The sequence below is a fragment of the Rana temporaria genome, chromosome 12, assembly GCF_905171775.1.
Source record: "Rana temporaria chromosome 12, aRanTem1.1, whole genome shotgun sequence".
NCBI classification, from domain to species: Eukaryota; Metazoa; Chordata; class Amphibia; order Anura; family Ranidae; genus Rana; species Rana temporaria.
Window position 1 is genome coordinate 89,425,083 of NC_053500.1, and position 27,009 is coordinate 89,452,091.

General features: G+C 47.0%; 1 protein-coding gene across 3 annotated transcripts in view; it reads right to left on the reverse strand.

Moving 5' to 3' along the window:
• Nucleotides 1–20,435, reverse strand: part of LOC120919563 (P43 5S RNA-binding protein-like) — a 369,439-nt gene extending 349,004 nt beyond the window's left edge. Inside the window, exon 1 of one of the 3 annotated variants that reach the window (XM_040331769.1) lies at nucleotides 20,219–20,435. In XM_040331769.1, coding sequence (XP_040187703.1) covers nucleotides 20,219–20,344 — 126 coding nt within the window. In that variant the 5' untranslated portion in view covers nucleotides 20,345–20,435. The remainder of the gene's footprint in view (nucleotides 1–20,218) is intronic. The other 2 variants (XM_040331768.1, XM_040331770.1) reach the window with 2 other exon arrangements.
• Nucleotides 20,436–27,009: the final 6,574 nt, after the last annotated feature.

Here is a 27,009-nt window from a genome sequence, read left to right on the forward strand (position 1 = left end):
TCAAATGGTTCTACTGTAAAGGCCTGAAGAACCAATGAGAGATCCCAAACTGGGAAGTTGGAGGTTTTTACAGGTCTCCGTCTACTTAAAGCCTTAAAAAAATCTAGAGACCCAGGGGTCAAATGCTAGTTGTTTTTCAAGAAATACACTTAGTGCTGACACTTGACCCTTCAGCGTGCTAGTTGCCAGCCCTTTATCAGCCCCAGCTTGTAGAAATTCTAAAACAGCCACAGAGCTGCTGACACTGAAGGAGCTTTCTGCACACCAGATGTTAAACCGTTTCCACACTTTTTGGTAAATGGCTTGTGTCTCCTTCTTTCTACAGCTTAAGAGTGTTTCAACCAGGCGTTCTGAAAACCCTTTGCCCCTCAGCAGCTCTTCGTCAGAAGCCAAGCTGCCAGATTTCACCTCTCTACCTGCGGGCAGCAGATTGGACCCTGTAAAAGGAGATCCTCCCGGATTGGCAGAATCCAAGGAGGTTCTATTGATAAACCTTTCAGGATAGAGAACCATGGTCTCCTGGGCCAATGAGGTGCGATGAGAATCAGTGTTGTGTTCTCCCCCTGCAGTTTCCTCAGGACTGCTGGTATTAGAACCGGAGGGGGGAAGGCATAACACCTGGAGAACTGCCAGGTTTGGGCCAGAGCGTCCACCGCCAGAGCTCCATCCCACCTGTTTAGGGAAAAAAAGAGCCGAGTCTTGGCATTTTCTCTTGAGGCGAATAAATCCACCTCCGGAAGACCCCATCTTTGAGTGATCGCTCTGAAGACTTCTTGATTCAGAACCCAATCGCCCTCCCTCAGTTTCTTCCTGCTGAGGAAGTCTGCGACCTGATTTAATTCTCCCTTCAGATGTATGGCTGAGAGGGACAAGACATTGGCCTCTGCCCATATGAGAATAGACTTCGTCAGATCCCATAAGGACTTGCTCCTGGTGCCCCCCTGCTTGTTGACGTAAGCTACTGCGGAGGAGTTGTCTGTCCTGACTCGAACATGCTGACCCTGCAGCTCCTTCTGAAAGGCTTTGAGAGCTATCGCTTTTAGTTCTCTCCAATTGGAAGATTTTTGCAAGTCCTCTTTTGCCCAGCGACCCTGTGTCAGAAGGGAGTCCAGGTGTGCTCCCCAACCGGAGCCACTGGCATCTGTTGTCACTGTTCTGGAGATCGGGGAGACCCAATCCAGGCCCTGTAAAAGGTTCGCCCCCTTCCTCCACCAAAGGGACCTCTTGATGTGAACCGGTATGGATATCAGGGAATCCAAGGAGTCCGGTTTGTGATCCCAAATGTTCAGTATGAACAGTTGCAGGGGTCGGTAATGCAGACCTGCCCACTGCACTGCAGGAAGAGAAGAAGATGTCAATAACCCCAGAGCTGACATGACTTTCCTTATCGGAAGCTGGCCGCTTCCCTGAAGGAGTGATATTACATTGTCCACCTTCTGAACTTTTTCTATTGGGAGAAAAGTCATCTGTCTGGTTGAGTCCAGTACATATCCCAGAAAAGTGACTCTTTGGGAGGGTGTCAGGCTGGATTTTTCCAGATTGAGTAGTGTCATGGACCTTGAGATATTAAAGTGTTTCTACTTGACATCTGTTACACAGGAGAGGGACATTCAATGCAAGGCTTTTGAAATGCTAAGTGGAACCAGCTTGCGAAATACCTTTTATTGTGTTCTGCAGGTTAAGAGCGGGTGTCGGAGTCAGTCCGTCTAGCTAGAACCGGGTTATTGTGTACATTGATTACCCCCTGGGGCTTCTGTCTCAATACACAAGTCTTTCTATCCAAGCTATTGGACCAATCCCTGTTGACAATTTCAAGTCCTCATTTGCATGGTCAAGGGGGACCTGAGTGAAGACTGCATATACTTTACAATTGACCAATAGGAAAGCGGTTGTTGGGAGTGGGATGTTCCAAATTCTGTATAAAAGTGTGCTGTGTAATTGAAAATAAAGAGTCCTGTTGGAACTTACATACAGCCTGCCTGGTGTTTGTTCTTAATGGGTCCGAATGGCACATAGCTGTAATTCGGATCCCGGAACCTTGGATGACTGGACCATCAGACGTTGCAATCTGCAAGCTGACTCACTGGTAGTAGAGGAGTGTCGGGAGAGCAGGACCTGGGCGAGCAAGGGTCTCGTCACAAGTAGCCAACCTAAGTTTACCAGAATCTCCCTTGCAACCTGGAGGTCCTGGGACAACCGTGTCGGGGAATCTGCAAAAAATAGCAGATCGTCCAGGTATGCCACTACCAGGATGCCCCTGAGACGTAGAAAGGCTAGTACCTCCACCATCACTTTGGTGAATATGCGGGGGGAAGAGGAGAGCCCGAAGGGGAGTGCTTTGAACTGTAGGTGAAACGTCCCTTCTCTGGACCTCACGGCCAGTCTGAGAAATCTCTGATGGCATTCTGCTATTGGGATGTGCAGGTAGGCATCCTTTAGATCTATGGATGCCATGAAGCAGTTCGGAAGGAGGAGCGTCCTCACAGAATAGATAGAATCCATCCGAAACCTTTTGTATGTGACCGAGGTGTTTAGAGGTTTCAAATTCAGTATAAGTCTGAATTTCCCGGAAGGCTTGCGGACCACGAATATGTGGGAGTAGAAGCCCTTGCCCGTTTCCTCCGATGGAACCCGAACCACCACATCCTGATCCTCCAACTCCTGAAGAGAGGAGAGCAGGGCCACAGATTTTTCTTTGCCCTGTGGTAAATTGGTGACTAAAAGTCTGGATGGGGGGGGACTTGAGAACTCTAGTCTGTACCCTCTCCTTATGATCCCCAGCACGAATTGGTTGCTGGTGATCAGCTCCCATTGTGGGAGAAAGGCCCCCAACCTTCCTCCCACCTTGACTCCGTCATTGAGGTTTTTGGGGCTGTTCAGGAGCACGAAAAAGCGCCCCGGCACGGCCCTTACCTTTTTGTCCCCAAAACTTTTTCTTTCCCTCAGGTTTTGAGACTTCCACCTTCTTTTGGGTCCAGAATTTTTTCTTTGCTTGTCCCCCAAATTTTTTCTTTAAGGGGAAAGCCTTTTTCTTATCGGCTGTACGATCTAAGACAGCCTCTAAGCCTGGTCCAAATAATAAATCTCCTGTAAGGGGGATCCCGCACAACTTCACCTTTGAGGCGCTATCCCCCTGCCATGTCTTGAGCCAGAGAGCCCTTCTTGCAGAGTTAGATAGAGCTGCAGACCTGGCCGACATGCGGATTGACTCTGCTGAGGCATCCGCTACATACCGCACGCCATTCAGCAAAGTTGGAAAAGAGGATAGTATGGTCTCTTTAGGCGTTCCGGCTTCAATATGTGCCCTGATCTGTGAGAGCCAATGCTCTAGATTACGGGCCACCACCGTTGCTGCCATAGCTGGCTTAAGGTTCCCTTGAGAAGCATCCCAGGACTTCTTTAACAATGAGTCCATCCGCCTGTCCATGGGGTCTGAAAGGACCCCCATGTCCTCAAACGCCAAGTCCGTATGTCGGGATACCTGCGAAAAGGCAGCATCTAGTTTGGGGGATTTGTTCCATACTAAAGCCTCCTCTTCAGAAAAAGGAAACCTTCTCTTCAACGAGTTTGAGAAGAAAGGTTTCCTTTCCGGATCCTGCCATTCTTTTTTGATGGCATTGACCAGGACTTCATGGACTGGGAAAACCTTTCTCTTTTGTTCTCCCAAGCCACTATACATCTGGTCATGGAGTGACAGTGTCTTTTTCTCCTCAGCTATCCCTAAAGTAGTGTGGATAGTTTCTAACAATTCTTCCACCTCTTCAAGGGAAAGCTTGTAGCGAGAGACCTTTGAGGGCCCTGCCTCTGTCCCCTCACCATCTGACTCCTCTTGGGATCTAGAAGCGGCACTATCTTGCTCCTCCTCAGCGTCCTCTCTGATGTCCGCAGGTTTCTCTCTACTCACAGAGGGAAGAACCTCAGGATTGGGTGGAATTAACTGTTGCGCTACAGAAGGGCTGCTTTGGGGCAACTGAAAATTAGCAAAGATGTCTTTAAAAGATTGAAAGGTGCCAGAAAGCTCTTTCATAGAAGCTGCTAATTCAGATGCCTGCTCTGCCTCCCTTTCCTTAACCAGCCCCTCAATACATCTCCTGCAAAGTGCTTTGTTCCAATTCTCACTAAGGGAAGATCTGCAGGAAGGGCATTTCTTCTTGCTGTGGGCTGATTTTTCTGTGGATTTCTGAAAAACACAGAAGAAAAGTGGAGGCTAAATGAGAGAGAGCCCAGCGCTAACATAGGTAACCACCAGGAGTGTTCCAGGACCAACCACCACCAGGGTTCTAGACACACTACAGAGACAAAAAACTCCCCGACCACCAGGAGAAGAAAAAGTGACAAAAATCACCAGTGAAGCTGTAACATAATAAGGGAACACCACCCCAGGGTTCTCCTTACCTTAGAGTGGCTGGTGCTGTCGTCATCCGGAGGTGCACGTGAAGCCTCTGCGTCCGACATCTCGCTGAGGAATGTGGTCGCGACTGCCTCCAAAAACGCCGACACTACGGCTGAAAAGAGAGGCCGCACCAGCCCAGCGTCAGGCCTTTTCACTCTGCAGCGTCTGGGACCAGTGACGCGTATCCGGCGGAAGTGCCCGCCCCCCCCCGGAACTGACGTCACTCGTCATCTGGTCCGGCCCAGCTTCCTGGCCGACTGTGATTTCTCACAGGGAGTGTGCACACCGCCTGCAGCGCCACCCCTGTGCGAGTAGTAAAATAGACCTCCGCGGTTGAAAACCACCCCAGGAATGTCCGCGGGACGCTATACGGCGATGTCCTGGGTAAGTAGCTTCCCCAGCTAGCCAGGACGCCGTGTTTTAGAAAAATAGCCCTGAGCCCAGGGAGAACAGGTCCCCCCTCTCAGGAATTTTGGCCTCAGCTTCCCCAGCTGTCTGGCCCTTGGCCCCAAGCGGTGTCTCCCCTCCGGAGGAAACACCATAAACTGAGGAGCTGAGGGAGGATGAGGCTTAAATTCCTAATTGGAAGGCAGTGTTTCCTGTGAGGGGAGGAGCCTGTGTCTCTCTACAGTACCTGTCCTGAAAGACGAACAGGGAAAAAAGTTTGGCCTCAATCTGCCCGGCCTGGTTCCCTGCACAGTGTCCCCCCTCCGGAGGAAACACTAACAACTGAGGTCTGGCAGAAGTGAGAATTTGTGTGCTGGCACAGAGTTTCCTGAGGAAGGGGAGGAGCCCATGTGTCTCATTGTGGCTGTCCTGAAAGACGAAAGGAAAGAGATATATATATATATATATATATATATATAACACCCACTTTTGCAGAGACCTGTGAAGCTCTCTTCGCTGACAAAAGCCTACACTCGAGAGATGTGATGTTGCTATTGCCGCCTCCTTGCCTGTCTGAGACGTAACCACCATAGTATCCAATCACTCGGAAATAATATCTTAGAGGTGGCGAGATCTAGGCAAAGTATCACTACAAACTTCTCTTTATCCCAAATATTACCAATATATCAGAACTAATGTTTTCATGGTAGTCCATTGCGTTGGTGAATTTGCAAAATTTCCTCTACCTACCAGTATATAGTTTTCTATTCCTGAAACTGCACTGTATGGCAAGATTAGGTGCCAATCTGTGGTAAAGCGAAGGGTTGCTATTGTCTGTATATTTTGTGTGTAGTGATACCGGCGCAAAAAAAAAATATAATTTTAATTATGTTATATCTGCTGCAGTTCTTGTGTTGACCTTCAAGAGGTGTGCAAATGTTAGAATGGAATATTTTGTATATGATAATTCATATACTACTGCGCTGATAAATTATACATACATACATACATACATACATACATACATACATACATACATACATACATACATACATACATACATACATACATACATACATACATACATACATACATACATACATACATACATACATACATACATATATATATATATTTTACACACACGTATTTCAACAACAATGTGAAAAACCAAAAATATCTGAAACTATTCCTTAATAACACCGTGCCCAAAGGTTCCATGTGCAAAAACATGCACAAAAATATATATAATAAAAATTGCTCAAAAACAGTTCAAAATAATCCCCAAAACTTTCAGGTTTCCAATATATATTGTATATATGTGCAATGCCCATAAACTTGAGTGTAGATCAGGGTCTTAATCACCCTTTAACATGATTCCTCCACCACTATTTATACTAAAATGCTCACCAGATGGCGGTATATATGTAGCCTGTAATCAATCTCCCAGATAGGCGTCCTTAGTTTTAAATCTAATGCTGCCGTCCTCCCTTTGCTAGGTTCACATAGGTCAAAAAACTCTGCCTCCACACCAATCGTTTAGGTCCTTTCCTTGCTCCAAAACAAAAAAGACTCCACATGGTGTAGTATGCACAGACTTATGCAGGTTTATTTTACAAATTTTGGAAAAATTAAAATATAGTTAAAAAGCTCACTCACATTTTGCAGTGCCCTAACCGGCACTAGTCTGTTCAGCGTGCTTTGCTATGTACCTCCGGCGTGCGCTCCGTGTATCAGCTACACCATGTGGAGTCTTGTTTTGGAGCAAGGAAGGACCTAAACGATTGGTGTGGAGGCAGAGTTTTTTGACCTATGTGAACCTAGCAAAGGGAGCAGTAGTACAGCGCAGTAGTATATGAATTATCATATACAAAATATTGTCGGTATAAACTGTCTTTTAGGACACATTTAAATTATAGGAGCATCCACCTTTCCTTCAGATACAGAAGGTGGGAAACTGCTTTGTGTATTTGAGCAAAAGCCGATTATGGGTGCAATGGAAAAAAAAAAAAAAAAAAAAAAAAAAAAAAAAACACTTTTGTCAAAATATTTCCCCCCCCACACAAGGTGAACTTAAAGTGGTTGTAAATAGGCAAGGGCGAACAGTTTGACCTAAGCACATTCGTTGATCAGCGAAGAGCCGAACAAACAGGTTTGTTCGGCCCCCAAATTGACCACAATGCATTGCAGATCTGAGCAGTGCATTGCAAGCCCCGATTGCAGTGGCGGCCCGCCCATAGGGGGCGCTCGGGTGCCGCCCCCCCAGCTGTGAAAAAAAAAAAAAAAAAAATTCACTTCAAGAGTGACCAGGTGCCGGACATGCGGCGGTCTATGGGAAGCTTCCCAGCCTGCAATCAGCTGATCGCAGGCTGGGAAGCTGATTTGCCTGTGTTTAGGGCGTGTGCAGGGCGCAAGCTGTGCGCCCGTACCCACTTCATTTGATTTGCTAGCATGTCCGCTAGCGATCATGGGATTGGCGCGGCACTCGGCAGGACCGGAGCAGAGGTCAGTGGGCGGATCACCACATGACTTCCGGTGGCATCTCTGTAGCGTGTGGGGGCATTATTGAGGAGCGGCGCCAACCATTGAAGGTAAGTGTTACTTCCCGGCTCCATCCCCCGGCGTCAGCACTCCCGCCGCCGCTAGTACTGCCAGCCAGCTCCGCCACCACCAGCATAGCTGCGTTTGTGGTTGGCCGTGAGCTCTCTTCCAGCAGCGGCACATTGAGATGGAGGGGGGAATTTCAAGCACGCACTATGCTCCGAACTGGTGAGTGCTGTGGCGGCAGGACTCGGAGTGAACTGCGGGGGGAGGGGGGGCCCGCTGCTGGATTGTAGATGAGAGCCCACGGCCAACACAAACACAGGTATGCTGCGGGGGGAGAGGAGGGGGGGCGCTGCTGCTGGTCCCACCATCCCTCCCCCCAGGCACTCATCCCACCATCCCTCCCCCCCGGGTACTCATCCCACCATCCCTCCCCCCGGGTACTCATCCCATCATTTGTGATGCTGGGGCTATATACTCTGTTGTGATGCTGAGCTGTATACTCCTGACACTGAGTGGAAGCAAGTGAAATACAGGGGATGGAGTGGGTGGATCCTATAATGGGTGTAGCTTATAAATGGGAGGGGCCAAATGTGGAGGGGCGGAGTCTTGCGCCCCCCCTATCCTAAAACTTCACCAGCCGCCACTGCCCGATTGGCTCCTAAAGTGTAAGCTTCAGCTTCAGCCAGTCAGTCATGATTGGACACTGTCGTGACTATCCAATCAAGGCTCATTCCCGCCCCACAGTATAAAAGTATTCTTTCAATGGCAGACATTTTTCAGTTTTCATTGTGGAGAGATACAACAGGGCTCTGTTCAGTGCCGTTCGTGTGCCATTTTGCTTCAATTGCCAGTGTACAATATTAGTTTAGTGTCAGTCTAGGCATAGTGTGAGTAGTGAGGACCATCATTCAGCTTTAAATAGTGTGCAGCTAGAGTAGGGTACATGTGCGAATACAGCAGGACAAGAGGCTCATTCTATTATTGCTCTCAGCACTACCATCACCCCTAGACACCGTGAAGAGGTAACTTAAATACGCCGATCCCAAATCTAATCAGCGGCTCCTCCGGGGGTAGCGATACACTAGTATGTGGTGCATACTAGCACATTATGCCTTTTTCTTGCAGATCCCCCTTGGTTTACCACCACTTTAACCTTTAGATGACAGCTTCTCACACAGGGCTCTCTGGTTGCCATGATGCCAGTTACTAGCTGGAAGACTCCCCAACTGACAAGTAAAAGACGGGGCAGGGATGCTGACTGACATCCAATCATTGCAATAGCCATATTTGGAGATGTCAGCCAACAACCTTGCTCTTCATAAGGCCTGTACACATGATCAGATATTCCAACAATTGTCCGACAGACAGGTTTTGTCAGATAATCCGACCGTCTGTACGCTCCGACAACAAATGTGTTCAATCGGATTATTACAAAAATCTGTCAAACTAAAATCCAATGTACAAACACGCATGCTCCGAACCAACGCCAACCATCACACAACATTGGCAGAAGTTGACCAAAGGGTGACACCAATGAGCAGAACATGTAGTTTCATGAATGTTGGATGAAAAAGTTCTGCAGTCTGTATGCAGAACAAGTTCACGGCCAACGCCCTTCGGACAAAAATCCACAGATTTGTCCGATGCTTTGTGTTTACAACTGTAAGGGTCCTTTCACACGGAGCGGACCGTTTGTGTCCGCTCCGTGTGTCCGCCAAAGCTCAGCGGGGGATCATCCCGTCATCCCCGCTGAGCTGTCGGCGGATAGGGCGGTCCCCGCACACAGTGCAGAGACCACCCTGTCTCTGCTCCGCTCTCCCCTATGGGGGATCGGATGCAGACGGACCGTCTGTCCGTCTGCATCCGATCCGTCCTGCCGAACGGAAGAAAAATAGGGTTTCTTCCGTTCGCAAAAGCGGATCCCGACGTTAGCGGATGCTCCATCCGCTAACGGACGCGATCCCATAGGGATTCATTACAAGTCCGTTAACGGACTTGTAATGAACGGATGAACGGTCCGCTAGTGTGAAAGGACCCTTAGCCAGAGAACCAGCCAGCAGCTGAACAGGGATGAGTCATCTCTCGCAATGGGACAGAGCCAACTGTTCTAGCTAGCAAGAGGCTGAACATGCAGCAAGGATTGAGTGTTCACAGTATGGATACTCTGGCCTTAATGCCACCCACTCCTTTTATTTGACAGACTCTTGTCATGCAAAGTGAAAGAATGAAAGCGAAGGGAGCCGTTTTAAGCTCCCCGAGCCCATGGGAATGCTTGCAGAGGGAAGTTTCCAGGCCCCCCCTTCTTCATCCCACACACCTGTGGATTAGTGGGAGTGGTACAGGCCCCAGGCTTATTCCCCCTTACACCTGTAAGGTAGGGCTTTAGGTGAGGTAAGCTAGGGACCAATAAGGGACAGGTTTTAGGTCACAGGGTACATGGGAACATTCGGGAAGCTTATTTAAGGCATGTACAGCAAGCTGTGGTGACCAGATTTTCAGGTAACCCTTACCTTTTGAACTCCCTCCCCCCTCCCTTGTCGCGGCCTAATTATTACGTGGTACCCCCTTTTGGTTTTGTGAACAAACAATAGGGGTTGGTTAAGAAAGAGTTAATATGGCGCATGCGGAGGCGTCCAAGATGGCTGCTTAGGCCGGGAGCTCCGCTCTGCCTCAGCCCCACGTCAGCCATAGCACCGGATTCACGGCGGTGCGGCGCCTTCTGAGCGCAGGATTCGACAGGGGAACACCTGGTCGGGCCCCCCCCATGTATAGCAGCGCGGTCCGAAAGGGCCTGGAACCGAATCCCACCGCATTAGAGAAGCAGGCCGAATCCAAGATGGCGGCCGCGCCTCAGCCACAAACACCACACGCTGCTGGAGGCACTGACATGAGGCAAGTTATTTCTCCTGCCACATTGAACTTCCCCCCTATGTCTGCCCAAGGTGCCCAAGGTTCCCCAGGCTCCCTACCTTCACTGCCAGACACCTCAGAACTCCAGTTTAACCCCACACTGGTCCACTATACTGGCTCACCACAGGAAGCTTCACCTGCATACCCTGTTACCACAGCCCCCTCAGCACACTTGGATGCTGAAATTCCCCAGAATGCAGGGGAACTTTTCCTGAAGTTTTCTGAATTACTGGAGCGGGGTCTTGCCCAAACAGCAATTACAATTACAAATGAGATTCGTTCTGACTTCCAGAACCTGGGCTCCAGGATGGAAATAGAAAATAAGCTGGACATCACTATCTCCAAAACCAACCAAAACACTGACCAAATACAATCCTTACAAGAGCAACTGGATGTGGCCCTAAACAGAATAGATGACCTCGAGAACCGCTCTAGAAGGGACAATTTTAGGGTCAGGGGCCTCCCCGAGTCCATCACAGATGTCCCCAAAACTATTCAGGACCTCATCAAAAGCATGCTCCCCTCTATTGCTACTCACAAGCTAGAGCTGGATAGAGCGCACAGATTCCTGGGCCCTCTGAGGAAGGACGGATCACCCAGGGACGTTGTGGTAAAACCACACTATTATTCCGTGAAGGAAGAGATTATGAGAATCTCACGCCAGCAACCCTGCATCTCATTCCAGGGACAAGACATCCAAATTTTTGCCGACATCTCTGCCATGACTATTCAAAGACGCAGAACGCTAAAACCTCTGTTGGCGATTTTATCGCAGAAAGAAATCAAATACTGGTGGGGATTTCCGTTCGCTCTAAAATTCTCCTATAAAAGGTAAAACCTACACATTTACTACGTTCTCCGAGGGAGAAAAAATCCTGCTCGCCTTAAAGTTCATTTCTCTGGACTCAGCAATGGACACTTCAAATTCATAAGCAAGTTCATCCAAACGATCCACCCCTGCCAGTCCCCTCTCCCCCACATGGAAGATGAGTAAGAGCAGACGCACCAAGGATCCTGCCAAGACTTGAACTAGACATTCTACCTGTCATGCTTCCTTCTTTTTTTTTCTCTCCCCTCTAGGGTTGAATACCCGTAGGGTATCACATAATTGAGTCCCCTATCCGTGGCTGGGGATTCCTGTTTTTTTTTTGGGGCGCTTATCAGTCTAAAACCTTTTTATTTAGCTGATGTCACTCTGTTCGCACTTACCGTGATCCGTATATTCTTCACATGTAATGTTATAGCATTTGTTTAGTGTTTTGTTCACTATGTTATAACTCTCTTGATTACTCTAATGGTTGATGGGGGGCTGGGGCAGATGCCTTGTGCCTCAGACCAGTCCTGGACGGTGGATTATTCACTGTCGAGGATTGGTCCAGTAGCCCTAGATCGGGGCTACATCAGTTGTATGTCTGACAAAGGCAGGATGGATTCTTTTCCATCCTGTGTTTGTTGTTTGAGATTAATTCATATTTTTGATTGCGTTATCTCTTTCTGTTTTTTTTCCTGTTCTAGCCTTTTCTAACCTTTTCTTTTTTATTACCAGTCTGTTCCTACAGTGCTTCGCTTGTAACATCCCAGGCCGGGTCCAACATGCAGTTCGTGCCTCTCTCTCCCATGCCTCTCTCTGGCCGGGGTAAGTTCCATGCTCCACTTATCCCACCCCCACAATGACCACACCCCATAACTCCTTACCTCCTAAGGTTTTGAAGGTTGCCTCACACAATGTCCAGGGTTTAAATTCCCCTGTTAAGAGAAGGAAGGTCTTTCAGTCCTATTATTCCCAGAACATGTCGGTGGTTCTTTTGCAAGAGACCCATTTCCCGGCTAGCTACACCCCAGCATTTATACACACGCAGTATCCACAATTTTTTTTGGCAAACGCCGAGGACAAAACTAGAGGGGTTGCAATCCTTTTTGCAAAGACATGTAAATTTAATCCTCTGATACATAGGGACCCGGACGGTAGGTTTCTGTTGGTCAAGGGAGAATTGGATGGCCAACTAATGTCATTCATTTCTTATTATGCCCCCAACAGAGGTCAGACCATATTTTTCCAAGCTATGTTCAACATCTTGGAACCCCTTTTAGAGGGAATGATAGTATGCGGAGGTGACACCAATATAGCATTCGACCAAAGTCTAGACAAATCTAAACCCTTAGCAACGAAACTGACCCGCCCAACCAGAGCCAGCTCACACATAGCAAAATTAATCTTTCAACAAAATCTTGTAGACATATGGAGGGAACTCAATCCACATAAAAGGGACTACTCCCAATATTCAAACCCACATCAATCATATTCAAGGATTGATCATATCTTCATATCTGCCAGACACGTCCCCTCGATCACTAAAGCCAATATAAAAGATACAACACTTTTGGACCACTCTATGGTGATTTACTCTGTACAAACACAAATTTTAGGATCCCACAAATCTCATTGGAAACTAAATGAAACCTTACTTAATGACCCAAATGTGGTCTCGGAGATTGAGAGGGCCATTAATGAATATTTCACGCTAAATGATGTCGATGGAATCTCGGCTGAGATATTATGGGCTGCCCACAAAGCTACCATCCGGGGCAAGTTAATTCAGATAGCCACTAAACGAAAAAAGGAGAAAGCTGCGGAGGTAGCGAAGCTTGAAAAGGATTTCATGATCCTGTGTAAGAAACATAAGAAAGACCAGACGAAGGTCCAGGTCTCACAGCTTGATACTGCTCGATTAGCATTGAATTTAGCGCTTACGGTAAGGGCTGAAAAATCCTTAAATTGGAGTAATGCAAGATTTTATTTACATAAGAATAAAATGAATACAATGTTAGCCACTAAGCTCTCGCCGAGATTCCGCACATTTGCTCTCCCTAAAATTAAGACCAGGGATGGGACCACGACCCTTAATCCTAAATGCATCCTACAAGAATTTGAAATCTTCTATGCCTCCCTATATCAGCGTATCAGCGGTCGGGTACAGCCAGACACTCTGATGTTAAATCCTTCTTAGACCGACTACCGATCCCGAATTTACAGGAGAGTCATGTAGATTTAATGGAAGCCCCAATCTCTACAGAAGAAACTAGGGAGGTAATCAAAAGTCTAAAGGATGGTTCGGCACCCGGACCAGATGGCTTCTCAGTGCCATATTACGATTTTTTTGCGGAATCCCTGGCACCTCATCTCACTAAATTTTTTAACTCGAAACGGGGGGGGGGGGGGGTGCATGCATCCACAATTGAATGAGGCATATATTTCAGTCATCCCCAAACCAGATAAAGATTTAGAGCTAGTTGAAAATTATAGACCCATTTCGTTAATCAACAATGATTTAAAAATATTAACCAAGATCCTCGCCAACAGGATAAACTCCTTTATAAAACTTTATATCCATAAGGATCAGATGGGTTTTATCCCAGGTAGACAGGGCCCAGACCAGGTGAGGCGAGCAATTGACGTTATCTCATTGCTCCAGTCGGGTTGGGCGGGGGGTCCGCCGCAGGAGGGACTCCTCCTCTCTTTAGACCTTCAAAAGGCCTTTGACACCTTGTCTTGGGATTATCTTTGAGATATTGCAGCGTTGGGGATTGAGAACACTTTCGAGGTCTTCTGAAGTCCCTCTACTCTGAACCCAAGGCAAAGGTCAGACTACAGGGATATTTTTCAGATTCCATTAGTATTGCCAGAGGTACTAGACAGGGTTGCCCCCTTTCCCCATTGATTTTCGCCATTGCGATTGAGACGTTGGCTATCGCTATCAGATCTGAACCGGACATTAAGGGGGTAACCTGTGGTCTCCAAACCCACAAATTTGCACTTTTTGCAGACGATCTCCTTTTTGTCACCGCTCCGATTACCTCGCTCCCCATTGTGTGCAATTTACTTAAATCTTTTGGCAAAATCTCGGGATTACGGGTAAATTGGAACAAATCTCAAGCTCTAAATATATCCACACCCCCCTCAGTTATCGATCACCTGAAGCCTCATTTTGATTTCAAATGGGCTGAATCATCCATTCATTACTTAATTAAACAACTTTACCAGGCCAACTTCCCCCCTATGTTTCGTAAACTCGATATGGACCTTCAGACGTGGTCCCGACATAAAATTTCCTGGTTGGGTAGGATCAATGCTATCAAAATGACTCTCCTACCCAGGCTGCTCTACTTATTTAGATCCCTCCCGATAGCTATTAAAAAAGCACCAACTTAGGTCGTTCCAGGGCAAAATTCTCAAATTCGTGTGGGAGGGTAAAGGGTATAGATTAGCCCAGAATGTCCTTTATGGGCCCAAAACGCAAGGGGGGCTCGGGCTACCGAACTTGTTTAAATATTACCAAGCAGCTAGATTGGCCCAATTATCTTCCGTATATGCGAAATGTGAGAAGCCAGAGTGGATTGATAGAGAGTTTAGCGGTCCCTGGCCTTTCTTTGGAGGGCCTATTTTGGTTACCCCAGAAAACCAGACCCGCAATACTGTCTCCTACATTGTCACAATCATTTAAACTATGGGATGGTCTGAGACATCTTCCTTCTCTGGTGTCGGAGGCTAGGCCTCTAACACAAATTTTCCACAACCCTCAGTTTGCACTGGGAATGGACACTACAGCATTTCAATGGTGGCTAGACAAGGGGATCTATAGAATAGGTGATCTCCTTTCTTCCTCTGGCCCGCTCTCACTGGAGTATTGTGTGAGGAAATGGGGCTTGCCTCAATCTGAAAGACTTCGATACTCCCAAATTCTTCACTTTGTGACGTCCTTTTGGAGCGACAACTCGGGCTCACCAACTCCCACTAGTTATGAACGATGGTGTAAACAAATGATGGAACACAAAGGGGGAATCTCCATAATATACACGTCACTCTCCGAGGTATCCTCTAAATTTTCCTACATGGAGGCATGGGAGAGAGATCTGCAGATGACCTGGGACCTGGAAAGGTGGCATAAGGTAGGAACAAGTGCCTTTAAAGGATTAGTTAATACATCCCTGGTAGAAGCCAATATGAAGGTACTGACGAGATGGTACCTAGTTCCCAGCAGGCTGGCCTCTATGTTTCCAACTGCCTCCCCACTATGCTTTCGTGATTGCCAAGCCCAGGGCACAATGCTTCATATCTGGTGGGACTGCCCTAAAATCAGGGGGTTTTGGAACAAGTTCTTTCACCTCATCAGAAAAGTTAGATGTTCCGGTGGAAAAATATCCACAAGTAGCGCTGCTGGGAGCTAACGTTCCTCAGGCCTCCAAACTCAAGCAAAAGTTGATAACTTTTATGCTTCTGGGAGCCAAATCTACATTGGCGGGGGCATGGAAACGTCCAAGAGTTTCTATCATGGCAGCCAAGAGAAAAATATCCTGGGTCATGACTCAGGAAAAAATGGTCACCATTATTTTAAATACGTACAACCTGTTTGAGGCCATATGGGAACCTTGGGCCAGATATGTGGGGGTTCCCCTTTCACCTGGTTTCAGCACACCATCTACGGATATTTAACCTTCCAGCTGGTAATCAACTCCATTATCTACTTTCTTTTCTTTCTACTTCATCTTTCCTTCTCCTGTCTCCCGTACATTCTCTTCTCTGTCATGTTTTTCTGTTCTCCATGCTATTTTATTAGCAGTTAGAACATTGATCAAGTTCTCTTTGGAAGACAAAGATCTTTTCTGCACACTCCAGGAGCATGCGTAGGATTTCTTCGCTCTCTTTTTTAATTTTATTTTTTTGGTGGGGAGATCCTGGGCTATTTGAGGACACAGGAGTCTATTGTTAAAGTATTTTATTTTACTCAGCGGTTTAGATTTCAATTTTTTTTTAGCTTTTTCCGGACACAGTTTGTTCCCATTAGGGGTGTCGGATCAGACTGCTGGGTCAGGTACTTAGTTTAGACTCTCCCTCCTATACAGAATAGTTCACGTAAGGTTGGGTAGACTGAGTCTTTTGATAAGAAGGTAAAATCCTTCTCACTTATTTCTTTATATTTACAGTTGTCTACTCAGTTTCTCCAATATCCCTGTACCCTATGCAATTTGTAATGTCCAAAGATGTACTGTACACTTTTGTTTGAATCTCATTTGTTTATTTCTTTTTTCTTCTGCTCCGGAATGTACTGTGAGCACTAACATGTACAACTTTGCTCTTTAAAATAATAAAAAATTCAAATCAAAGAAAGAGTTAATATCCAACCTGAGTCGTGGTGGCTAGGTCGAGGACTGTTGGTGGTTTAAGTTAATGAGTGATGTTTTGATTCGTTATATCACAATGGTTATTTGATTAATAAATATTGATGAATAAAATAAATATAATACCAGTAATAAAGGCCTGCGGCCAAGTTAACCCACTTCATGCTTCTAGAGTAAGGTGACCAGATTTTTAAAATGAAATCCGGGGACATATTTTTTCTTTACTAGTAATGGCAACAATCAGCAACTCTCTGCCCGTCACCGCCCGCCTCACAGTCTCTCAAGTCTTACTCTTCGGGCCCCAGGCTACTACTGGATGGGGAGCGGAGGAAGATCACTCCGCCAGAGAAGGCAAGGAGATAGGCAGGTGGCTGGCTAGGATTTGAGCCAAGGCAGAAGAACATGCGAGCGAAGGTGAATGGGCATGCGCCCGAAACTGAAGAAACATTCCCTCCGACCAGCACATGATCATCAGAAAGGGGCACAGATAATGGGAAAAATACAACACCCCCTATGCTAGTAGGCACGGTGGAGCGGGGGGGTGTAATTCAAATTTTTATTTTTAATTCTGCACTGACTGTCTTTGAAATTGCCCCCTATTAAATCCAATCTGGGGACAAAACCAGGGACAGACTTGGCGCGGGGACAGTGTCCTCAATCAGGGGACGTCTGGTCACCCTATTCTAGAGTCATTTTTTATTTATAGGCAACATTCTGCATACAGTCCCATTCTAAAAATAGCCACAACTTGAGCAGGGCTTCCTTGTTTCCAATAAAGAGGCAGTAAGCAAAAGAAAGAAAAGCGTGGTTTGAGTATCCCATGTACTTTGCCCTACATAAGCGATATAAAGCTTTGCTTGCCGACCACTCACAGTACATTTAGGTCATTTAGCTACCGTAACCCCAGTATAATTTCTGGGTGATTCAGAAGAGATTCTGGTGGCGGATTTGCCACAGGATCACTTTTAGAGGCGGCAGGTGAGGTGCCGCCCCCCCACTTTCAGGAAGTTGAGCGAAGGCAAGATAAACCCCCCCCCCCACTCAGCTGTATATCCTTGGAGGACCGCAGCAACCTCTGATGTCACTTCCAGTTCTCAAGCTTAAAGAGACAGATCTCCCCCCCATTTCTGGACCACCTACTTACTGCGGCACGAAACATACCTGCACTTTGTTTCCTCTTCTGTGTCATGTGCATGCACCACAGGCAACCTATTTCCACTGTGATTGGACACACTGGGAGCCAATCAGCATGTATGGCAGCTGCCAGAACCCACCAATCGTTCGCAGGAGAGGCAGACTGATCTCGTGTTCCTGCTAATCAGGAACAGAGATCTCTCTTCCTCTAGTTAAACCACCCCCTAGGTAAAAAAAAAAAAATCCCTAAATAGCTTCCTTTACCTTAGTGCAGTCCTCCTTCACTTACCTCATCCTTCGATTTTGCTTTTAAATGTCCTTATTTCTTCTGAGAAATCCTCACTTCCTGTTCTGTCTGCAACTCCAAACAGTAATGCAAGGCTTTCTCCCTGGTGTGGAGTGTCGTGCTCGCCACTCCCCAGGGGGGAGGGGGCGAGCAGGACGCCCTCTACGTTGCAGATAGACCAAGGAGCTGTGTGTTAGTGGGCGTCCTGACTTGCATTACGGTTTGGCAGACAGAACAGGAAGTGAGGATTTCTCAGAAAAAAAAAAAAAAAAAAAAAAAAAAAAAAGAAGAGGTGGTAAGTGAAGGAGGACTGCACTAAGGTAAAGGAAGCCATTTAGGGATTTTTTTTTTTACCTTTATTGCCCCTGATGTTAACCCCCTTCCTTGCCAGTGTCATTTATACAGCAACCGTGCTTTTTTAGCACCGATCACCCCATTAGTGTCTCCAAAAAGTGTCACTTAGTGTCTAATTTGACCACCGCAATGTCACAAGAGAAAACACACAGCTTCTCAGCCAGCCGAAGCAGTGTTTTTTTAATGCAGAGCGTGACATAACATCGTGTCCGGCCTCCGACTATCATAGAGACTCAGACTCCAGCAACCATCTGGTCCTCCAGAAATCTCTATGGTGGGCCAGCGGATGAGTTCTCCAACTCACTGATCGCAGAGGTGAGTCGGTAGAAGCACCGGAGGGCGGCGATGTCCCCTCTCACCACCCATAAGAATGATCGTTCGCCATGATCATTCTTATGGTGTAGGAAATCACAGATATCTGAATGATGCCTGTAGCTCAGATCATCATTCAGATATACCACCACAAAGCCGAGGATGTCATATGACAGCCAGCCAAAGTAGTCAGGGTTCACCATGTCCAGATTAAAGAAAAGCTTCTATATTAAAATAAAAAATAAAATGCGTATTGCATATAGTAAAAGTAAAGGAATGTCCACGACAGGTGCTCTTTGCTGTGCTCTTTATTACCCAGCCGGGTAAAAAAACAGTAAACTTGTGGTGAGGAAAGTAAAGTTGTAGAAGGAGGAAGAATATGCAGGCGTAATAAGGAAACAGTCCTGCTCCCAAGTGTAACACTTGTCTGCCCCACTCCCGCTAGAGTGGATTTAGTGTACCCGGACAGGCCTCTCACTGACCTGGCAGCCGGAGTATCACTCGGATAATTGTAGGATAAAGTCTCTGCCACAGACCCTCCTTGGTGAACTTGAGGAAATAGTCTCTGCCACAGACCTCCCTCAGCGAACCTCAGAAAGACACCTCTGCCACAGGCCCTCTCTGGATTGAATTCTTGTAGATATCCCTCTTTGGATAAGTTACGCCAGTATCTCCTTCAACTTGTCGCCCAGGTGCCGACTGGCAGGTGTTTAATCCCTCAGTGTGCAGCTACCTTGAGCCCCGGTGGTTTGTCCAGGCCCTTTTGGACCGCCAGCCTCTCAATGGCGCTCCTCAGACTGACTCCCCAAACAACAGTACAGCTTGGGATCTTCAAAAGTGGGAACCCAGTCACTCACTGGGTCTTCGTCACTGTTTAGATGCTCCGGGTCAGCATGGTCCCAGAACACCACGTGGCACACACGCCTCGGCCAGGTAGGCCATAACGTCGGGGGGCGCCGTGATGTGGTCACCCCAAAAGGTGGGTGCCACACTGGACGAAGAAGACTCTGAACCAATGGAGTCTGCCTCATAAATACCCCTCCCCAGCATGCACAGCGAGGTCAAACCCTCCTGATTGTCTGCTGGGAAAAAGCACCCAAACCTTGACTCCACTGCTGCCACCTGCAGCACCGGGGCTGGAAAAACACCCCAGTACAACAGAATAAGCCTACAGCACAGCCAAGCTGAGACAGAGACCCTATTTTGCACTTAACAATCTGGATCAGAGTTTAACTACACTCTGGCACTACATATATATTTGGCAATTCATTTTCTGTGGCCCAATCCTAACTAGTTGTCCCATCACTGGATATGGAAAAGGGGAAATCTTCCAATGGGGACACTAGTTCTGGTATCATGCAGGAAGTCCCTCACAATCCCAGTTTCACTGTGGGCCAGAAGTGAAATCCCTAACCAGACACATAATAAATACACACAATATTAATATCATTTGAAGGTGCATGCCAGAACACCATGTATACACAATCACTTGTGCTAGTTAATTGCCATGACAAGCCATAACAGCCAGAGAACTTGCACTTTCAAATAACACAGTAAAGTAAAGCTCCTATACTTCAACCTGCAAGACACACACACACACACACACACAAAGTATAATATTGGCTGTAGTGTACATTTCTGAGACTATCCAAAATTAAAAGAAAAAAAGTCAATTACACATTAACCTTTTCTCATTAGCACCCTATGAAAAGCCTTACCAGTCCAGTATGTTTAACCATATGTTCTTGCAATCTCAGTTTTTTGCAGAATGTTGCCTTGCATCCTATAGTAGGACAACAGAAGACAGGCTTTGGGCCTGGTTTGTTCACCATACACTGCTGCATAATCACTTTCTTTGCTTCTCTAGATGCCAATGCTTTGCTCAGACTCTGTATCTTATAAATCCTCTTCCTCTCCCAGCTGTATCACATCACATAATTTCACCTCATTTGTTTTATATGAAACCTTTAGGTCCTGTATAGTTACTGTGGGCTGGACCATGAAAACTTTTAACTTGTAATAACCACACATGTTTTTTATTTCCTCATTCAAAGTAAATTAGAGCAGTGGTCATCCACCCTGTCCTCAGGGCCCACTAACAGGCCAGGTTTGCAACTGAAATTCATCACAGGTGATATCATCTGCTGCTCAGTGATTGCAGTATTCTAGTCTGCATCTCCCCAAAGTAATACAAACAATCTGGCCTGTTAGTGGGCCCTGAGGACAGGGTTGATGACCACTGAATTAGAGGCTAAATCTCAATTACTGATTTGTCTGATTTATTACTGCAGAAAGGTTCATTTTTATCTGCTCCAGTATATGTGTCAGATTCCCATTTTAAATAGTCTGTTTCCACAAAGTATGAATTTATTATTTGCAAAGGGAGTTTTGTTCTAGCTTCATTTTCTTAGGGCATAATGTGCACATGAGTTAATTCACACAGGTAAAGGGGCCTATACAACCTATGTTTATGGCTGGGAGCGCCAGGTGATTTGTGCAGTCACAGCTAGCAGCCTGGTAAAAATATGACAGGAGCAGCAGTATGGAATCTCTGCACATTGTAAGCTTACAATAGAACTTAGGCTAAGGTGACCAGATTTTTAAATTAAATCCGGGAACATATTTTTTTTTTTACTAGTAATAGCGGCAATCAGCGACTCTCTGCCCGCCTCAAATCCCTGTCAAGTCTTATGTTGGCCATACATTATACGAAAAATTGTCCGAAATTCGATCGTTCAGACAGTTTGTTAATTTTTCGAATAGTTAATGGGGCACAAGATCGATAATCGTTGGGAAGTTTTTGAGCCGAAAAAACGAAGGACAAGTTTGGAAATTTTTTGAGGAATGAACGATAAATCAGAAGGTTAATGTGTTTCCCGTCCGAACTTTCCGCACTATGTATATGTAAAAAAAAATAAACAATTTTTTATTTTATTTATGTCCACTGAACGATTTATCGGTCATTACGTGATGGCAATATCGTTTGCGCTCACGGCCGAACGTTCGTGTTTCGAAAGTTCGTTAGGACGATTTTTTGTAGAGTATATGGCCAGCATTACTCTCCGGGCCCTGGCTACTACTGAGGGGGTGGGGAGAAGGATCATTCCACCAGGGAAGACTGGGACTTGAGCCAAGGCAGAAGAACAAGTGGGTGGAGCTGAATGGGCACCCGAAACTGAAGAAATATCCCCTCCGCTCCGACCAGCACATGATCATCAGAAAGGGGACAGATAATGGAAAATATCCCCCCCCCCCCCCCCCCTAAGCTAGTAGGCGCATAATTTTTTTTTTTTTATTCTGCACTGACTTTGAAATTGCCCCAGCCCCTGTTCAAATCCAATCCGGGGACAAAACTGGGGACTGACTTGGTCTGGTGACAGTGTCCTCAATCCAGGGACTGTCCCCTGAAACCGGGGATGTCTGGTCACCCTAACTTAGGCCCCTTTTCCCACTGGTGCAGTGCACAGGTTAGAGGCGTTTTCCCTGAGTTCTTTTATGTCCCCTCAGTTTTGGTAAGCCCACCAAAAATGCAGAACACAATACAACTCTATGGGAAGGCTCAGCCAACCCACACCAGACCCATGGGTACACTACATTGCATCCTCAGTGCTGTCAAACCTAAGGTGAACAGATTTTTTAAATAAAATCTAGGGACATTATATATATGTATATATGTATATATATGTATATATATATATATATATCTTTTGGCAAATGGTAAACAATTTTCTAAGCATATTTTCCTCAAATGATATATGCAGTGTATGTGTTTATGGAATTATTGTATGATTGTATATATATATATATATATATATATGTGTATGTTATTTCTCACATTTTGTTCATGAGATAAAAAAAAAAAAAGATACTTCTTAGAATTTTTCGGGATATGACTACCAATTGTTAGGAAGATATGATAGAGAATTAACTTTTCAATGAATATTTTGTATTTTATTATTACCAAAGAATTTTGGTTCAACAATAACAAAATAAATTAACAATTCAGAACAGTATTTTTATTATATTTATTTCCACACAAATAGAGATTTATTTTGGTGGTATTTAATTGCCACTGGGTTCTTTTATTTTTTTTTGCTAAACAGTTTATGTTATTAAATGTTGTAAATAAGTAATTTTTCTCCTTCACTGGGAGTCTGCTGATTAGGGATGAGCTCCGGCGTGTTCGCACAATCCACGTGCAGAGCCCGCCAGCAAGTCTTCATGGCGCTGCGCTAATCACAGGCAGGGAGACATTGTTCCCGATGCTCGGCTGCAGAGATCGGGAAATGTCTCCCTGCCTGTGGTTAGCGCAGCGCCATGCAGACTTCCTGGCGGGCTCTGCACGTGGACTGTGCAAATGCGCCGGAGCTCATCCTTACTGCTGATGAAGCTGCAATGATGGGCACTAATGAGGCTGCACTGATAAGTTGGCACTGATAGGCAGCACTGACACAGTGCACTGGTAGGAGTAACTGATGGACACTAAGGCCTCGTACACACGACCGGACATGTCCGCTGAAACTGGTCCGCCGACCAGTGTCAGCGGACAGATCCGATCGTGTGTACAGGCTAGCGGACAGATTTCCAGCGGACAAATGTTTCTTAGCATGCTAAGAAACATGTCCACTGGGAAGCTGTCCGGCGGACATGTCCGCTGGTTAATACGTCTAACTAGCGGACAGATTTCCAGCGGACAAATGTTTCTTAGCATGCTAAGAAACATGTCCACTGGGAAGCTGTCCGGCGGACATGTCCGCTGGTTAATACGTCTAACCAGCGGACAGAAATCCCGCGCATGTGTCGAATTGATTCGACGCATGCGTGGAAGCATTCAACTCGCGCGATAGAGAATGTCGGTGTCGTCTACGTCACCGCGTTCTCTGTCCGCGCGGATTTCGGTTTGATGGTGTGTACAGCCATCAGACCGAAATCTCCCAGCGGACATGTCCGATAAAAACGGTCCGGCGGACCGTTTTCATCGGACTGTCCGCTCGTCTGTACGGGGCCTAAGGATGAGCTCCGGCGTGTTCGCACAGCCCACGTGCAGAGCCCGCCAGGAAGTCGGCACTACACATGGCTAATTACAGGCAGTGAGACATTGTCCCGATGCACGGCTGCAGAGATCGGGAAATGTCTCACTGCCTGTGATTGGCGAAGCGCAGTGCCGACTTCCTGGCGGGCTCTGCACGTGGGCTGTGCGAACACGCCAGAGCTCATCCTTAATGGACACTTATACGCTGGGGGTGGAAGGGGTTCATTATTTTCTAATGCTATTGGTAATATGCAGCATGCAGGGGATTAATGTATTGCCATTATTCACTGGAGCATTAGTGACCAGTGGCAGCTAATTAACCCCTTTGTGCTGCATTAGTGGCAGTGTTTATTAACCCCTTTATGCTGCAGCACACCTGGCGGGGGCCTAGGAAGCTCCTGTCGGGCTGGGCGGAGATCCCTGACAGGGAAGTGACAGTGTACCACTCCGCTCCAGCTCTGCAAGTGTAGCTCTGTGTAGTGGCGGCCGTATACAGTGTCTTTCCCCTGCAGCCTTTTTACCGGGCATCAGAGCTGTCGGGGGGGGGGTGATTGCCACCCTGGCGCACATGGGCTGATTTCCAGGGGGTTGCAAATGCCCTCCCTTGCCCTATGGAGCAGTCCATAGGGCAAGGGAGGGTGTTTGCAACCCCCTGGAAATCAGTGCCATGATTCTCAGGGAGGAAAACAGCAGACAGGAAGCAAGGCGGCAGCACAATTAATTCAATTAGAGCCGCTCTCTCTCTCTCTTCTAGCTTCAGCTGACAGAGAAGGGGAGGGGGGCAATCGGGGGAGATATACAGTACAGACAGCCCACGGCTCTCCTCTCCCTGTCACAGCGCCACTGCTCCATATACCAGAGAACTTGGCAGCGGCACTGTGACAGGGAGAGGAGAGCCATGGGCTGTCTGTACTGTATATCTCCCCCGATCGCCCCCTCCCCCTCTCTGTCAGCTGGAGCTAGAAGAAAGAGAGCGGCTCTAATTGGATTCGCCGTGCCGCCGCCTTGCTTCCTGCTTTCCTCGCCATGATTGGCCACAGCAGAGGGCCAATCAAAAGACTCTGGGGGCATCATGGGAAATGTAGTCCTTTAAGAGTGGCGGCTCCAGCGTGTCCACAGACACCATGCTAAAGCCCCCAGCATGCAAGCACTCTGCTGGGGGGGGGGTTACAAAAGAAAAAAATAGAATACTGTGCTCATGATGGAGAAAGCCAAAGAGAGCCACGCTGTACCCGCACCACCAGAGAGCCATGCTGTACCAGCACCAACCAGAGAGCCACGCTGTACCCGCACCACCAGAGAGTGAGTCACGCTGTACCCACACCACCAGAGAGAGTGCCCCGCTGTATCCGCACCACCAGAGAGGGAGCCCCGCTGTACCCGCACCACCAGAGAGGGAGCCCCGCTGTACCCGCACCACCAGAGAGGGAGCCCCACTGTACCCGCACCACCAGAGAGGGAGCCCCGCTGTACCCGCACCACTAAAGAGGGAGCCCCACTGTACCCGCACCACCAGAGAGGGAGCCCCACTGTACCCGCACGACCAGAGAGGGAGCCCCGCTGTACCCGCACCACCAGAGAGGGAGAAAGACCGAGCCGCTGCCAGGGTACAGGCATGCTACACTACTGACTAGAGTCACCCCAGGCAACCCAGAGTGAGTGAATGTCCAGCCAGAGGGATCACTGTTGCGGTTTCACCAGGTCTGGTCCATTATCCATTACTTAGTCCTAGGGACTGAGCCATTAGGAAGTGTTTAACCTGATATCCTCCCATCTATGCTGGGGGCAATTATTGCAGAAAATGACACCAAATGCTGGGAGTTTTGAGTGAGGAAACTGACACTAGTGCTGAGGGTCATTATTATGTACACTGGTACAGATGCTGAAGTTTTTATTCTAGAAATCTGCACCGATGTGGGGGGGTTATTATTGTTGCTACTGACACCAATGCTGGCAATTTTTATTGCGGAAACTGACAGCAAAGCTGGAGATTGTTATTGCAAAAACTGGCACTGATCCTGGGGTTTGTTATTTCCTTGGGGGGGGGGGGGGGACTCCATTTTTTATGATATTGTTATTCAAAGTTTCTAGTTGCTTGATAGTTGCATCAGGTTTCTCAAACCTTTGCATGCTTGCACTTTATGTGATAATGACTAAGCCCCTCCCCTTCGTGACATTGTCAAAAAGGGACCGAGCATGGATGACCTTAAAATGATGCCCCCCCTGAAAAAAGTTCAGTGGACGCCCATGCTGGCGCAGTCTGCCCCTGCTATCCGGGGACAAAACCATAGACAGACTTGGCCCGGGGACAGTGTCTGATGACCCTAGTCAAACCACACTGCATCAGTGTGAAAGGGGCCTAGCTAAGTACATTTTTGGCATATCAATTGGTATGTTTCTGTATTTCCATGGTCTTTAATAGACATTTGTATGTACTGTAGATATGCTTTAAGGCTGGATTCACACTGGTACGACACGACAGTCGTACTACTTTGGATCAGACTTTGCGCTGCGACTTGAAGTCAGAGACGCATCCGACTTCAATAAACAGGGATCTGACTTTGATCCCCTACAATGCCAGGCACTGTGTCTGGTATGCATCTTGAGGGGGAACTCCACGCCAAATTTTAAATAAAAAAACGGCATGGTTCGGTCTGGTATGGATTTTAAGGGGAACCCCTACGCCGAAAAAACAGCATGGGGTCCCCTCAAAATCCATACCAGACCGCAGTCCGGCCGTTCAGGAAAGGGGGTGGGGACGAGTGAGCGAACCTCCTCCTGAACTTTAACATGCCCTCAACATGGGGGATGGGTGCTTTGGAGCACCCCAAAGCACCTTGTCCCCATGTTGATGAGGACAAGGGCCCCTTCCTGACAAACCTGACCCCTACCCATTCACCTGGGGGAAAAAAGTGTCAATAAAAAAACACATTACAAAGGTTTTTAAAGTAATTTATTTGGCAGCAGAGAAGTCGGAAGAGACCCCAATGTCGAAGCGTTTGTCACACTAGTGTGAACCCGGCCTAAATCTTCTGCTTTAAATTCTGCAATTTTTTTAATGGGCCTCGAGGATCTGTTAGCTATAATGTGCTAATATGAACATCAGACTTACCTTATAAACAATCCCCATTTTCTCCCAGCTCCCCTGCCAGGTACAGACAGTTCAGCCACTTGATGACCAGGCCAAAATGATCTCACTTCCGCGCGTGCGCATGGGAGTCACATCATCACAAGACAGAGCTGTGCTGTATATATATGCTGAGCTGCGTGTGCATGGCTCAGTGTACATTAATGTTTACAGGCAGGAAGATGCAGTTATGACAAAAGGGTCTGTTCTGTCAAAAAAATCCTACTTGTCAGCATTTTTTAAGTTCCTCTTTAATATACAAGATTTTTTGCTACGGTTCATGTTTTAAGACCACACATTCATTTTAAAAGGGCATTGAAAGAATGATAAAATAATTGCTTCTGATCAGG